The following is a 14,730-nucleotide window of genomic DNA, read 5'->3' on the forward strand; positions in this document are numbered from 1 at the left end:
ATTAGCATGTTATTGTGCTATCAAGGATTCGTCTCGTTCTTCGCGCGTATAGTTTTGAAAAGAAAAAGGTCTAAGTAGATTGTAAAATTTCTGTGTTTTTCTCTGGAACGGACCAAAAGAAAATTTCCTTCATTTTTTCCTTTGCTATATACATTCCTTTGAACCAAAGGCTTAAACAATGTCATCATAGGAAAACTTCTTATTCCTATGTGTTTTCTTCAGTTTTCCTTCCTATGAATCAAAGGAGGTCAGTCTGTCATGTAGCATGTGCCCTCCACTTGTACCTTACCAGGTCAACTACTAAAACAAACAGGTTGGCACGACGGAGGCACAACACAACCGCACGAGGCCGAACCAGAGTAGAGTCTACGGTTCAGATCGACCACGCACAAAGGTCAGCACGCCCTGGCGATGTTCTCCGGCGACATGGCTGAGCGGTGGAGGGAGCTGCACGGCAGCGACCACTGGGATAGCCTGCTGGACCCGCTCGACGTCGACCTCCGGCGCTGCCTCATCAACTACGGCGAGATGATCATGGCGACGTACGAGGCGTTCATCGCCGAGCGTCGGTCCCCGAACGCCGGCATGTGCCGGTACCGGCGAGCCGACCTCTTCCGGCGCGTGGAGGTGTCCCACCCGGGCTGGTACGCGGTGACCCGGTACATCTACGCCACGGCCAGCGCCGACGTGCACGGCAAGGTGCTGCTCCGGCCGCTGTGCCGGAACGGGCGCGCAAGGGAGTGCAACTGGATGGGGTACGTGGCCGTGGCCACGGATGAGGGCGCGGCCGCGCTCGGGCGCCGGGATATCGTCGTGGCGTGGCGCGGCACGCAGCGGGCGCTGGAGTGGGTGGCCGACCTCAAGCTCGCCTTCGCCTCGGCGGCCGGGATCCTCGGGGCGGAGGGCGCCGACGGGTCCGAACCGTCGGTGCACCGCGGGTACCTGTCGCTGTACACCTCCGCCGACGAAGGCTCGGAGCTGAGCAAGCAGAGCGCCAGGATGCAGGTACGTGTGCGTGCTCAGCTTCTTTCTCGACAAGTACGTACGTATATATCCGCAGTCCAGTACCGTAGTAAACTGGCTGAGCAGGTATTGACAGAGATTGCAAGGCTGATGGACAAATACAAGGACGAGCAGACCAGCATCACTGTGGTCGGCCACAGCCTGGGCGCCACTCTGGCCACGCTCAACGCCGTCGACATTGCCGCAAATTACTACAACAAGTCCGCCCTCTGCACGGCCGGGAGCCGGGCGCCGGTCACCGCCGTCGTCTTCGGCAGCCCTCGCACCGGCGACCACGACTTCCGTGACATCTTCCACCGCCTCCCAGGTCTCCGGATGCTCCGTGTCCGGAACCGGCCGGACCGCATCCCGCTGTACCCACCCGTGGGCTACGCCGACGTCGGCGTGGAGCTGCTGATCGACACGCGCCGCTCGCCGTTCCTGAAGCCCCACGGCAACGAGTCGCAGTCGCACGACCTCGAGTGCCACCTGCACGGCGTCGCCGGGTGGCAGGGGGAGCACGGGGAGTTCGAGCTGGTGGTCGACCGGGACATCGCGCTGGTGAACAAGTTCGATGACTGCCTCACCGACGAGCACCCCGTGCCGGTGGGCTGGAAGGTGCACCACAACAAGAACATGGTGAAGGGGCCTGACGGGAGGTGGGTCTTGGAGGATCATGAATCAGACTACGGAGATGGCGGTGACAGCTTGTAGGAGGTTAGGGGAAAGGCATGATTTGGACGTTGGATGCTGTTTTGCCGCTCCATGCCATGGCATCTCTGTTGCTACCTTGAGGATCGTGATATGATAACGTGTGCTCTTTTTCTTTATCACTTGATTTTTTTAGTACTTAGCCAATTTCATTTCTCGCTCTCTAGTCATCTAGCTGTGGCACTGGCAGTTTTACTTCATTGAAACTGAAAGCTAGATACGTTAAAAACACATAAGGGGGAAATGATAGAAATCAACCGGCTGATCAACTCGTTGCTCCGCTGAGTCCATCACCGTTCGATCCAATTTTTATCGTGCTTACTGGAGTGTCCCACGTGTCTAACCACCATCCACACAAATCTGATCCTCCAGGCAGCCATCGTCTTCCTCTTTTCCTATAGGCAATTAGGCATCTCCGGAATCAATCTCTCGTCCAGCTTCGAGGACACACTGCCCCTACTACTGCCGCTGCAAGCAAGCCGCTCCTTGGGTGCTTTTGTTGCAAACCGTCCTCACCATTCCAATCCCTTTCCTACTCCACCTCTCTCCTTCGCCTCTCCTATTCGGATAGGATTCACTTATGGTGATGCCACCATGGCCGACGGAGATGCTGATACTGCAATTGGAGATGCACCAGCAACTTCCTTCCCCTGGCAATGCCGGGCACCGGTGCTGCAATCTTGGCCAGTGCTCACCTGGCGGTGTTGGCATATTGCCGCCATGGCCAGTTAGGAGACACACAATTGTTGGCTCCTGCAAGCGGTCGGTGATGTGGAGCTCGGGCAGGACCGCAACATCATCACTGTTGCAGTAACACCAACAATGTTGCAGGAATACAATGATACATCAATGCAGGCGCGCTGACGCTTTTGTAACATAATCTTTGTTGAAAAAAATCCGCTACGAGACTGCTGTTGCAAAAGAATATGCAACAAGACCTTTATTGCAAAGATTTTTACAACAAGACCTATGTTGTAGAAGATGAGGACTCTTCTTGGTCGTTAGATGCATTGGATCTTACGGCTTGCAGGCCAACGGATCTTTTAAAAATATTCGTCGGCCGACGCATAGCAGGCCTCCCTTTTTTTAACGGGCTTAAGTTTCTTTTTCAATGAGACTATGGTAGAAGCCTACTGGAAAAAATGAGGTGAAAGGCCCGACCCATGTGGCCCGCTTAGAATGTGTTTTGAATTCCCCCAATTGAACAATAGCACTTCTTCTCAAAAAAAATTTAACAATAGCACTAGTTTTTCGGCATGGCTATTTTAACAATAGCACTAGTTTTTCGGCATGGCTATGTGCCACCTACAGCGACTCCTGGCTACGTGGCCTGCAGGGAGTTGCAGCTGGGCCGATCTAGTAACCACGTGGGTGCATCATGCTGATTCACGTTTATGTCATGCATATTTTTTCTTTGTGATTTCTTCGTTTCTCTTCTTCACTTTTTTACTATTATTAGCAAAAAGGCCCATGCTAGCAAAAAGGCCCATGCGTTGCAACGGGAGAAAAAAAATCATAATCTCTAAAGGCCATGACCATACTTGCTGCTTCACCAATAATATTTTGTGAACATTTGTTCAATTTGCTTAACATTTTTAATACAGGAACTTTTTGAAAACTCGTGAACATTTTTTGATTTCTCAAACATTTTTTTTCAGAATTGCGAACATTTTTCGAATCCACAAAGATTTTATGATTTATTTAACTTAGTCTAGAAACATATTGTTTGGAAACTTTTAGCTCAATCAGAAAATATTTGAGGGGATATTATTTTTCTCTTCCTTTTTCTTATTTGAAAAATGAGATCTGTTCGGCAATGCTCAGTGGGCTGGCCCAGTGAGCGCAACAACAGCAATAATAGTGCAGCCGGTCCCAAGGCCTAACTGGCCAAACCGTGCCAACAACTTCAAAAATTATTAGCAACATACCTCCGTTCATAAATACTTGTCTTTCTAGGCATTTCAACAAGTGACTACATACGGAGCAAAATGAGTGAATCTATACTCTAAAATATGTCTACACATCCGTACGTAGTAGTCATTTGAATAGAAATAAATATTTAGGAACGGAGGGAGTAGATGTGATGCCCCAAAGGCACCGAGATATTCGCTTCGGTGCTTGCAGTGCGGTTGTTATTGGCCACCGGGAGGTAGCTTTGCAGAATGAGATTCTATATTAGCTTTCGTGTGGTTTCAGGCTGAATGTTTAGCTTGCCGTCATTTGTTTAATTAGAAAACTTGCTATTCTAAACATCGTGGCACATAGATTTCTGTGGTAATTGTCAAACTATTAATCATCCAAATAGATAAACTGCTTCCATGCATCAAATGAAAAATGGAAAAAAAAAAATTCATGGCATATCAGCAGACCAAATGTAGCACTGATAACAACAAATTCTTGAAGTACGGGCATATATATTGATCATTACAAAGTGGGGGACTTACCACAAGCAACAAAACAATATTAATTATAATTGATAGAAATTATTCATACAAAATAACCTGAATTAGCAGTCTTTATCAAGATAACCAGATCATTACTCATCAAGGAGAAAGTTGCATGTCACTAAAAAGAACTCTTTTGATTCATAAGGAGGAACCGAAATAGCTAAATAATGACCCGTAAATCTGTAGCAAAAAATGCATTTGTACAGTAACTCTACACGTTAGCAACAAAAGAAACCTGTTATCATGTTTCTTCTACAACTATTCATATGCAAAACGTTGTGGGACTACTATAGTGTATTAATGTAGCTTACAGATAAACACTTTCTAAACACCAAATAACAACATGGAAATGTTCTAGTTTGGTGCCTATGTCCATATGAAGCAGAGAGGCGCAAGTGCCGCACATCAAGGTGAGGCTGGCGACAACACCTCCTCCCTGCAAAGCCGCGATTTGGTAAACAATTGTATATCTAGAAAGACGACCAAGAAACTAACAAAGGTAAAGGTCACAGCGGTGCAGAATTTACTCCATATCTTTACGGGGCCTAATAATAAAGCACACTACTACCAAAGTATACACAGGGAAAGTTATAATGGGAAGTAGTATGATATGAACAGATTGATTATCTTCTGAAATAATTAGAGATCGTATATATGAGAAGTCAAACCAGTGTTGACATCATCAGCAACATTACAATGGAATCTAAAACTGAAAAGTAGTAACTAATGGAAATTATTATTTAGTCAGAAAGACCTCTCTTTATCATTTATAAGGCACCAAGAACTGTAGCTAGTCCACAGAATAGGTAAAATTCCCATCCTAATATTCTTCACTGGTTACACATATCTTCGTCAACTATGGGAAGGCCTCGCTTCTAAGCAACCTACATAAGCTGGTAATCAACAAAAACATCATACAGATGAAGCACGACCAGCTGAAAAATCAGTGGCACGGCCATGTTTTCTAGCACATCACCTATACTTCTCTACAGATTTGTTTCCTGCCTTATGACACGCTTGAAGTTTCCAGGCTCAAAACCATCTTGATGTTATTCACACAAGAAATACGAATGGCAGGAAAATAAAGCAATTCACGATTGCCACAAACTTAACGTGCAGATGCAAGAATCTCTACCCAATATTGCCCTCCCCACATTAATGTGACACGACTGCCTTTTCCCATCTTTGTATATATTCTTTGAATAATCCAGCTTGCAAAACAGGTGCAAGGAACAGACTGCTTTTGCGCAATAATATTTGCAAACTTTAACTATGGTGCACATATATAAAAATGTGATGAGCATTAAAAAGGAAAGAAAAAGAAGGTAAATTTCATGGATTAGTTGGCTGGCCGAACCAGCTATATGTGGCTTCCTTTCTTCTAGTCAGTGTTGAGACATTATCCGGTTCTGCAAATTTTCCCAACAGAATCTGAAAGTGAAGCAGACAACATTATATGGTCCACAACTCATGGTCTCTGCTCCGATTGAGTTCTTAATTCAATTTTCCTTTATCTACATATATTATGCAGCAGATATCAATGTCCAAAGGAACCACTTCACCTGAGTGAAGCTTCAATTCTGAAAACCGAGGTTAACTCACCAGTATTCTGCTCCTAGTAACTCCTCCTTTCCATGGTCTTCCTCTACTCCTTCCGTGATGGATCCATGTCTTCTGAATATATTGACACTAAAACAATCAAGTACATGCCCTCTATTGTATAACTTCAGTTCAAACATTGATAAGAATAACCACGTAAGGTTGATGTTACAATGAAAACAGAAAACAAAATACAGTTCATTGATCGGAATTTGTCAAACTATGCAAATGCACATCATGTCTTTTTTTAAAGTACATGCCTTTCAGAGCAAACATCGTAGGGTTGTAGTCAAATCGAACACCAATTTATTCTTTCTGGACAAGCAAAAAAAACTAAATTAGGAAGAGTGCAGATAGTATGTTAAATATGATATATGCATCTTGTTAGCCTTAACATCACAAATTGGAATGTTGGGCATTCTGTTTGCTCAGTAAGAAAACAACTCATAATTTAGGAAGGATTTGTTTATTAAAACCTACTTGGCAGAACCGAAGTCACGTCCTGGTGCTTGTTGCGAATGGGGAGGTGGGTGGAGGTCAGTCACACATTTGACTTGTTGAAGAAAGCACATAAAGGCATATTTGGTACTACCTCGTGAAAAAATGTCTTATATAATGAGACAGATGGAGTATTATATATGAGGCAATTCTAATCTCTAGCACTGATTTTCTGTACAAAACATTTACTCATTAACACAAAACGTAGCAAAAGATCAGTGTTAGCTTTTTCAAGCAGAACAAATAAGAAAATTGCAGAAAAAGGTTCAGTACAGCAGACCATATAATTAACATGCGATGAAACTTGCTTGGCTATTTCAATTCTTTTTTATCTAGTTTATTTATCTTCAAAAGAGCCCGTATTCCTCGTCTACCATATTTGAGATAGCATATTGCCATACATCAAAAAGAGCATCTCAAATATTTTCAATCAGTGAAACCTGTCTACCCAAATATGAATCTTTCAGACTTGAATTGAACAGGGAGTAAACATGAATGTCTTCATGAACAAAATATAGCAGACCAGTCAGAATATCATCTGCTAAAAGTGCATTCATATGAAAGGAAGTGACTGTTTTAGAAGGATTATAAAACTCAGGTGGCTGAGAACAAACCATGCTAGAAAATTGTAGTAGTATTCATTGTTCTTCTTGTGGAAAGAACACATATCTATACCTTCCCACTCCAATCTGAAGCCAATACCCCAAAAATGCAATTGGTTCTGCTAGACTACTTGGTCCACCTTTCCTCGCCTAGCAAAAGCTTAAAAGATACACAGATAACTCGAAGAAAAGAAATGAAGGACCAATTTTTTTAAAAAAAAGGCAATTTGCATTATTATACCAACAGGAGGGCTAGATGCCAAAGGACAAATTGACTGCACCTTCTGAATACTCATCCAATGTATCAACTACTCTAATGTGGCTAATTCCTCAAAAAAATGATAGATTGCAGGGAGTGTTTTTATTTGTACCGGGATTGATTTTATTTGCTCCTGATATTTGCCTTCTCCCGGATAGCATTCATGTAAACCTGCCACAAAACCAATTATCAATCCCTCAATTCAATTGATGTAAGATGCAATGCAGAGCTGTCTTGCTTATCTGAATACTATAACAGAGTATCTGCGTACTATATCAAGAGGAGCTTGGCGCAGCAGCATGGTTGGCTTGTCCTAGATCCAAACTGATCCCGAACGAGAGGCCGATTCTAAAGCCATGAAGGCCCTGAAATCGCCCAGATCCAGGTGCATCTCAAGATGGCAGAGGAGCTGTGGGCCGACCCGTTTGTAGGGTGCCTGGCGGCTTGGAAGGGTGAGGCGGCGTCCGTGGTGGAGGAGAAAAGGAGCTGCAGGTCCATGGCGTCCTTCACATCTTCGTGAAGAAGCCCTTGACGGCGACGACCATGGTGGATGGGGAACTCCCATGGCGTCGAAGGTGAGGTGTAGGGGTGGTGGATCCCGACCAGGTAGGAAGAGGGACGAACCCGGGGCCGCCGGAGACGCGGCGGCGAAGCCCTGCCCCAAACCCTAGCCACAGGGGTGGCGTTGCGACCGGGCGGTAGAGGTCGGGAGCGCAGAATCTGGCCGAAGGGGAGGGAGACGCGGACCGTGGGGAGCTCTGGGGCGTGTTGTGCGGCGCCGGAGCTCGCCGGAGATTGCCACAGCGTGGGTGGTGGTGGCGGCGGCAGCGACGAGGACTTGGGCGAGAGGGAGAGGAGGCGAGCCCGTGCTCCTCCTATGGTCTTTTTTTCTCTTTACAAAAATCTGCTCGGACCACGGGTTGAATAATCCAAACAATAGGGTGTTTTGTGCAAAAATGAAGCGTTTTTCCAGGTCCACTTAGACAGGGACTGCGGGTTGAATTCTCAGAATTAGAGGGGCTTTTTTGCAAGATTGCTGGTTTATTACTACGTAAAGATTAGTACGTAAAGATAAAGAGTAAAGATTTATATTTCGAATTATTCAAATTATAAATATTGCAAAAAAATTAGATAAAATTTAAGAAATGTTAATCATGTATTTTAAAATTTTAAACATCTATAGGAAAATGTTTCTAATGTATATGTAAAATGAACAATGTAAATGAAAAAGTAAAAAATATGTTAATCATGTGGAAAAATGTTAACCATGTGTATGAAATTTTTTTAGTGACATTTAAAAATGCTAAGCATTTGAAAATCATACACGGCATTGAAAAATATTTATACAATGTAGAAAAATGTTCACATAATTAAAAAAATAGTACACCCAAAACAATGTACGTTATATTTTAGAAAATGTTGACGAGTTTCAAAAATGTATTCATGACATTTCAAGAAATGTTTGTACAATCTAAAAAATGGTTTCCATAGTTAAATTTCTTATATCATTCAAAAAATGTTCTAAGGTGTATTTTAAAAATGAGTAACATGTATTTTTTTTCAAAAAACATGTTTTAAGAAAAATGTAATCATGTATTTGAAAAATTGTAAATGTGTATAAAGAATGTTACTCTATATGAAAAATGTACATTGTGTTTGGAAAAAGTAGGCATGTGTTTAATTTTTTAGAAAGTAGGAAAAATAAAAAAAGGGAAAGAAACAAGGAAAACCAAAGCAAAAAGAAAGGAAATGAAAATAAAAATCCAAAGAAAGCAAGAAAGAAACAAAAGAAACCAAAGAAAAACAAATAAAACTGAAGAAAAAACCCTAGTAAAACAGGAGAAGAAAAAAAATGCTACAGTAATGGGCCGGCCCGCTGCCATTGCCGCGAGAGCTGATGCCAAGCTATGTCTCGCAATAGGTGAGATGCCCAAGTTCGAAATCTTCTGAGCACTGGATTGAGATTGTGTTATTTTGTTGTGAGATTAATTTTCATTTTGAAGGGGATTACTACAGGCAAAAGTTAGCTTGCATCGACCAGTTCATTGTACCCATATCCTTACAAGAAAGCAAAGACAAAAGCTAAAGACCAATAAAAAACATGTACTCCCTCTGTAAAGAAATATAAGACCATTTGGATAACTACTTCATAAAAGCGTTTAGATCATTAAAGTAGTGATCTAAATAATCTTATATTTCTTTATGGAGGGAGTACATAATTACAAAAAGAAGGCTGATTTAGCTCTCAAGATTTCTCACTCTAGTAAAGGGATCTTGCAAAGGTTGCGATGGAAAACTATTTGACCATAGAAGAAAGTTTTTGGAGCACCTTTTAATGGTGACTTGAGGCTCTTCATCTTCATTCATGAGGACACATCATAAGGCACAGGGCAGACATTGTCAAGCATGTTTGTCCCCATAGACCGATGAGAGAGGTGAAATTTGAGGGATCAATGGCAATTGTCTCAAGAGCATTGGATACCCGTTGGACCAAAGTGTAATGAAGAATATGTGGAAAATTTGTCTTAGGCTTGTTGTAGAAGGGGCGTCCATCAAAATATTCAATTACCCGACACAAGCGTTGGGCGGATGTGAATAAATTCCAAGTCACAACAAGATGTGACAATGATTTGGTGATTAGTTACTCCAGATAGTGGCGGGGAAGGAATCATCTGGCTTCAACTCAAAGGGCCCTATATGCACTGACTTTGCATATTAGTTACCGCTCAATCTTGTTGACGCATATATTTGAAACATGCAAGTTTGAAATCATAGAAGCCGATATAGAGCGAAGTCTAGCAAGTAAATTTTTTGGAACCAAGATGATGAGCATTTTTTTCGAACGAAGGCTCAAGACAAGTCGAACATTGAATTAATAAAGTCATTAACCGAAAAGGAATTAAATGACCAACAACTTACCCAAAAACGACAAATACATAGTGGTTACAAACAACTCACGGGCTTTGCTTAAACAAGCACAACAATAACATGAATGAAACACAGCTTGCAACGCTGAGACCGACGTCCATCACCACAACAACAAAAAAGAAGCCACACTGACTTTGGGCGAGGCACCACTATGCATGTGACGTGATCTTGTCCACATCGATTGGATGCACTTGAGCCTCTAGCAGTCCGTTTCCATCACCGAAGAGGACCCCTGCCCTCAGTGTGGATCAAGGCACCACATAGTCGAAACGCACATAGGTTCATCCTAGAACTCAGATGAGCCATCAGAGACCATGTTGCTTGGGTAGGGGACAACTGAACAGCCCATCACACAGATTGAGCTCTACTTGAGACCCATTGTTGCTCTGGACACCGCCATAAAGGATAAATAATCCCTTCAATGAAGCTACAAAACCTAAGAAGACATAGTGAAGGTGGTACAATTGTATCATCGCGGAAAAGAATCAGACTTGCAGTATATCCAAGCTCACGCCAATCCTGACACACCATTTCAGCCATAGAGGGGAACCTAAGAAGATCATGAAGCATAAGGGTTACTCAGGGCCCCAAGAAGATCATGAAGCAGACTACAAGGATGTCTGCATGAAGAAAACCTCCTAGGCACCAACTTGTATCTACATCCTAGGTGAGGTTTTGTGAGGATCGATAACTTTGGTGTAGAACACTCCTAGGGTTCACATGCCTGGACCTTTAGATCACCACTTGTCCAAGAAGTGGACTTCTAAAGAAGCTAACAAAATTACAACTAGGGTCCTACCAATGATGACATCTTGAGAGCTATCACCCACCTCTCCATTACAACGTGTTTGATTGCATTCGAAATTTGGAGAATGAAGTCTAGGAGCTTCGTAAAGAGCAACACCGACAAATATCCATCACCAAAAGATCACACATAAGAAAAATATATGCTAATAGGCATATCTCCATCATTCCTTCTTTGAAGCTTGGGGGAGGTTGTTGGGCATCCTGCATCATATTTATACTACTTTTTGTGTTAGCTATATTGTCTTAGTGGAATATTTACTTTCTGAATTTATCTGTGAAATGTGCTATTAGTCCTTGAGATTAATATTATTAATGTATCTCATGATGTGAGGCTATAATAAGAAGTGGTATGAGAATTTCTTTTGCTTTCATTATTGTCTTTATGAATTGTGTGATGTGGTAGGCCATGACTTCAACAATGCTAGGGGTTTATAAATTGATGCTATTAAGATGCTTACTAAAATTATGTCTAATTATTTAACAGAATAATGAAAGTCGGTATACAACAAAGGAAGTGCACGTGCAAATAATTGTTGATTTGTGGATCATGTTTTCTGGATCTTAGGATATCGTTAAGTGTAATGATAGTCCTAATAAAACATTGAGGGTATGACGTTAGAAGAACGATCATATTGAATCGACTCAATACTTGTCTATTATACTATGTGATTATATCGTCCGAAATCATTTATTATAACACGGAATGTTAGCATGTCTTTTAGTTCCTCAGACCATGAGAATGTCTCGGTAACTTCCTACCAGACGGTGGGCTTTGGGGTTGCTCAAACGTCATCTGTAACAAGGTGATCATAACGATAACTTTCAAGCTGACCGAAAAGTTTGACAAGTGACCGGACAACTCGAGAGTGAGAATTACTCCTCCAACTATGGAGAGATATTCTTAGGACCCTCTCGGTGTGACGACATCCATAAACGTCTGGCCATACACAAGTGACTACATCAACGGGATGCCGGAACACACCAATGAGAAAGAAGAACAAAACCGGTAATGGAAGCAACGGTATAGTGAGCATGGTGATGACTCTGGAGGATGCCGATGCACACCGAGTTTTGTAAAGTATCGTGAAGCAAAGGAAACATCACATGATAACCAAAGGTTCACTCGAATATCATTCGTGTAATCATAGGGACCGATATGGATGTCCACGATTCCGCTATCGGTCATTGAACGAAGGGGTTTCGTTCATGTCTATGATTTACTGAACCTACAGGGTCACAAGCCTAAGGTAATCCCGATTTGCTGAGTGTTAGTGGTGTGGGAGTGATGATAATATATTTGTCGAATTGCTTCATTAATATTCAGAATAGTCCCGAGAGGTTCCGGAAGGGTTTCCGGTGAATACCGGGTATTACCGATTAATTATATATAGGTGGAAAATGTTTCCGGGGATGTTAAATTATATATATATAATGCTATAAAAATGTTTAAAACATTTTATATTTAATTTAAATATCGACGGCCTAAAAATGCCAAGAGGGGGAAGGCAACTTGGGCCACAAGGGCCCAAGTGGAGTAGGCGCCTCCCTTCTTCCCTAAGGAAGGGGGTCGAATCCTACTAGGGGAGGAGTCCAACTCCTCCCCCCCCTTGTGTGGTGCCCCAAGGAGGCTTTTCCTCCTTGGTGGTAGCCCTCCTCTCTCTCTCTCTCCAACCTATATATAGTAGAGGATTTCTACCCTTTGGACACACAAGTTTTGGAGCCTTCTCTAGTTGATCTAGTGCACGTTCTAGTTGGTCCTAGTTGACTAATTAGAGCGATCCATAGCCACCTCTAATCCTCATAATTAGAAGTCCTATGTGGTTCTAATCTCTTCCCTCCAATTCTCCGGTAATGATTAGCTCTATACAGTGAAGCGCTGCCGAATCGTGAAGACCGTACACTTGCGACCAATTAGAGAGGCTGTTCTTTCGGTCTTCTGTTCGAGGGATCGTTCGTGGGTGGTTCGTGGGATCGTCATCAGCGTTTGAGGGACTTCAAGTACGATCTACACCGACTCGTCTACTTCCTCTGCACTCCCGGAGTCGATAACGATCGTTGATCACTACCTGTTATGCATCTTCATATTATTCCTGGGTGATCGTAGGGCGAATTGTTTTGTTTTCTACTACGTTTCCCAACAGTGGCATCATGAGCGGTTCTATGAGTAGATGTACGTTGCTATCTAGATCACATGTGGATGTGAGGGTGATGTTCTTGCGATGCTTCCCTCGAGTGTTGTTTTGGTTCAGTTCATTGACGGCATGGTGTCGCTTTCACAAGATTCTGACAATCGGTCGGCCCTGGCTGTCGACGATCTGCTAATAGTTCCTTGGGCTTCACCATAGTCAAGAATAGTGAACCATGGCGTACGCAAGGGGGAAATGAATATGGATGATCTTCTAGGGGCTCATGCGTATTAGACAAAGTTTAGTGTGGGGGAATGAGATTTTTAATTAAGTCTCTTCTTTCACTCACCCCAAAAGTTAATCTACCAACAAGGATTATCACTTTATGGTGTGCACGTAGGTTGCTAAGTTTATCCGAAAACCCTAGAAACCACGTAATTAAAATTTGCAAAACGGACTAGAGGATGTCTAACTTGGTTTTGCAGGTTTTGCATATGATGTGGTATAGCCTTCGTCATGAAAATGAGTTTATGTATGAGATGGATATATGTTGTAATGTTAAGCGTCCTGCGCGTCACAACATGATGGCTAGAGCCACGAGATTCCCAGCTTAATGTAAATATCATAGAGATAGGTTACATGTGATGGTGGCAAGTTGTACACGGAGGACCCCGACAAGGATAAGGTGTACCAAGGCGTGTGTCAAGGAGCTATAATTTCGTTCCACGATGGAATTTCAGATTTTGGTGCCATGGCAACGTTTTCTGAAATGGTCGCCACAACAACATTTTCTAAGATTGCTGCCATGACAACATTTTTGAAATGGTTGCCATGGCAACGAAATATTGGTTGTCACGTTGCTTCAACTGGAGATTCAAGACGACCACGGAGAACTCCTGGCACCCAGGGCTATATACCATATCATGCTATTATGAATTGCTTGAGATGTGTATCTCTTTGTTGTTTGCACCCTTTGGTTCCATAGTAGTCAATTATTAGGGTGATCTCTCATAGTAAATATCAAGTTAAAAGGTGCTCTTCCCAGTGTGGCAACCATCTATAACACGTAGCGTTCTGAAGTGGGTCATGTCCACATGAGCACAAACGGGACACCAGGTGTAAGACGAGGATGGTCAGACCATGCTTGCAGATATCACTCGGTTGTCTTGAAGTTTTAGCAGAATCGTTCTGAGCTCGGAGTACAAAGCATCGAAAGATGAAGAAGGGTCATATGGAGATATGATCGGAAAAAGCTTTCCCACCGGTCAAAATTCTCGTCATAAGTGATGTCCACATCAATGGCTGAGAACTAGGCTTGGATCTTGAGTCACTCACTATCAATTATGAGAGATATTGATTTGAGTGGGAGCACAATTATGTATTAATTTAGTTAATAACTAGTTCAAATTAATTATGAACAATGTCTATGTGTAGTTTGCATTATAGTTGTAGACTATGGCTCACAGTTCCACCTTTGTTGTTGAAATTGATTGACTGTTATTTATCTGGTTGAAACTTTATGTTTGGGAGGATTGTCCTCTAAAAGTGCCAAGAAGGATTTTGTCCTACTGCATGTTTACAATACTCTCTTACTGATGCTATGGATGACGAGACTCACGTCCTTCGATCCAAAAGCTAGCATTATGGTCTGCTTGCTTCCAAGAAACCCGAACTTCAAAATTTTGGGATAGTTATGTGATATTCTTGGAACTAAAAATTATTTTCAGAAACAAACAAAGGCTAAAAGATAT

General features: G+C 42.6%; 1 protein-coding gene and 1 long non-coding RNA gene across 10 annotated transcripts; one reads left to right on the forward strand and one right to left on the reverse strand.

The window, feature by feature from the left end:
- Positions 1-261: 261 nt before the first annotated feature.
- On the forward strand, positions 262-1,832 carry LOC125548460 (phospholipase A1-II 2-like). Its single transcript, XM_048712050.1, has 2 exons — positions 262-1,005; positions 1,090-1,832. The coding sequence occupies exons 1-2, from the start codon at positions 412-414 to the stop codon at positions 1,714-1,716; spliced, it is 1,221 nt and encodes a 406-aa protein (XP_048568007.1). The 5' UTR covers positions 262-411; the 3' UTR covers positions 1,717-1,832.
- A 2,476-nt stretch (positions 1,833-4,308) lies between these two features.
- On the reverse strand, positions 4,309-8,026 carry LOC125544274. Of its 9 annotated transcripts, XR_007299360.1 has the most exons (4): positions 7,390-8,026; positions 5,763-7,289; positions 5,518-5,591; positions 4,309-4,596 (listed from the first exon to the last, which is right to left on the reverse strand). It is a non-coding gene; the product is annotated as an uncharacterized LOC125544274 (long non-coding RNA). The 9 variants fall into 9 exon arrangements; XR_007299361.1 differs by having other exon boundaries at positions 4,309-6,074; positions 6,872-7,289; XR_007299355.1 differs by having other exon boundaries at positions 4,309-6,074; positions 6,240-7,289.
- Between the last annotated feature and the right edge of the window lie 6,704 nt (positions 8,027-14,730).

Source organism: Triticum urartu, chromosome 3, assembly GCF_003073215.2.
Source record: "Triticum urartu cultivar G1812 chromosome 3, Tu2.1, whole genome shotgun sequence".
Lineage (NCBI taxonomy): Eukaryota > Viridiplantae > Streptophyta > Magnoliopsida > Poales > Poaceae > Triticum > Triticum urartu.

Coding starts and splice junctions, on each gene's coding strand:
- LOC125548460 (XM_048712050.1), top strand. CDS start 412: ATGTTCTCCGGCGACATGGCTGAGCGGTGGAGGGAGCTGCACGGCAGC. Junction 1,006..1,089: donor AGCAGAGCGCCAGGATGCAG/GTACGTGTGCGT, acceptor CTGGCTGAGCAG/GTATTGACAGAGATTGCAAG.